The sequence below is a fragment of the Cynoglossus semilaevis genome, chromosome 19 (assembly GCF_000523025.1).
Source record: "Cynoglossus semilaevis isolate Cse_v1.0 chromosome 19, Cse_v1.0, whole genome shotgun sequence".
Taxonomy (NCBI): domain Eukaryota; kingdom Metazoa; phylum Chordata; class Actinopteri; order Pleuronectiformes; family Cynoglossidae; genus Cynoglossus; species Cynoglossus semilaevis.
Window position 1 is genome coordinate 17,106,818 of NC_024325.1, and position 726 is coordinate 17,107,543.

General features: G+C 51.8%; 1 protein-coding gene across 1 annotated transcript in view; it reads right to left on the bottom strand.

The window, feature by feature from the left end:
* Window positions 1-6: 6 nt before the first annotated feature.
* The window catches only part of amot (angiomotin), a 13,973-nt gene continuing 13,253 nt past the window's right edge, over window positions 7-726 (bottom strand). Inside the window, exon 13 of the mRNA XM_008333487.3 lies at window positions 7-519. Within this exon, the coding sequence (XP_008331709.1) occupies window positions 386-519 (134 nt within the window). The 3' untranslated portion in view covers window positions 7-385. The remainder of the gene's footprint in view (window positions 520-726) is intronic.

The window sequence follows — 726 nt, forward strand, 5'->3', positions numbered from 1 at the left end:
AAGAAAAACACAGAACCAGCCCAGTAGGTGGCGGTAGTGCAGCACAAATGTTCCGAAGAGTGGACTATAACAGCTGTAGTAGTACTGTGACTGTGTAGTACTCTGTGAGTAATACTCTGTGAACGTAGTACTGATGAAGTATGGTTCTGTAACTTCTGAATTCATTCAAACTCCTTCAGCTGATGGTCTGGAGAACAGGCTGTAAGTCCAGGACCAGTCTGACCTGGGGTCAGGTTCTGCTGGTCGTTGACCACACACACACACACACACACACACACACGTGGACACAGAGACATGAGGACACGGGGACAGACAGGACTACAGGTTTGTCTTGGTTCTGATGGACGCCATCTTCGTTGGTAGGTTCTCCTTCCAGAACTCCTGGTCAGATCAGGATCTCCACCATGTCGTTGTCCACTTCCTGTTGGGTGGACGGTGCTGGTGGAGCGGGCTGCTGCTGGAGGTGGGTCTGGACAGGAAGTCTCCGCTCCAGGGTGCTGCTGTGGAACATCCCCACGTCTGCACCAGGAAAACACACGGCATGGAACACAATCAGCTACTGGTACGATCGACTACTGGTACGATCGGCTACTGGTACGATCAGCTACTGGTACGATCGACTACTGGTACGATCAGCTACTGGTACGATCAGCTACTGGTACGATCGACTACTGGTACGATCGGCTACTGGTACGATCAGCTACTGGTACGATCGACTACTGGTAC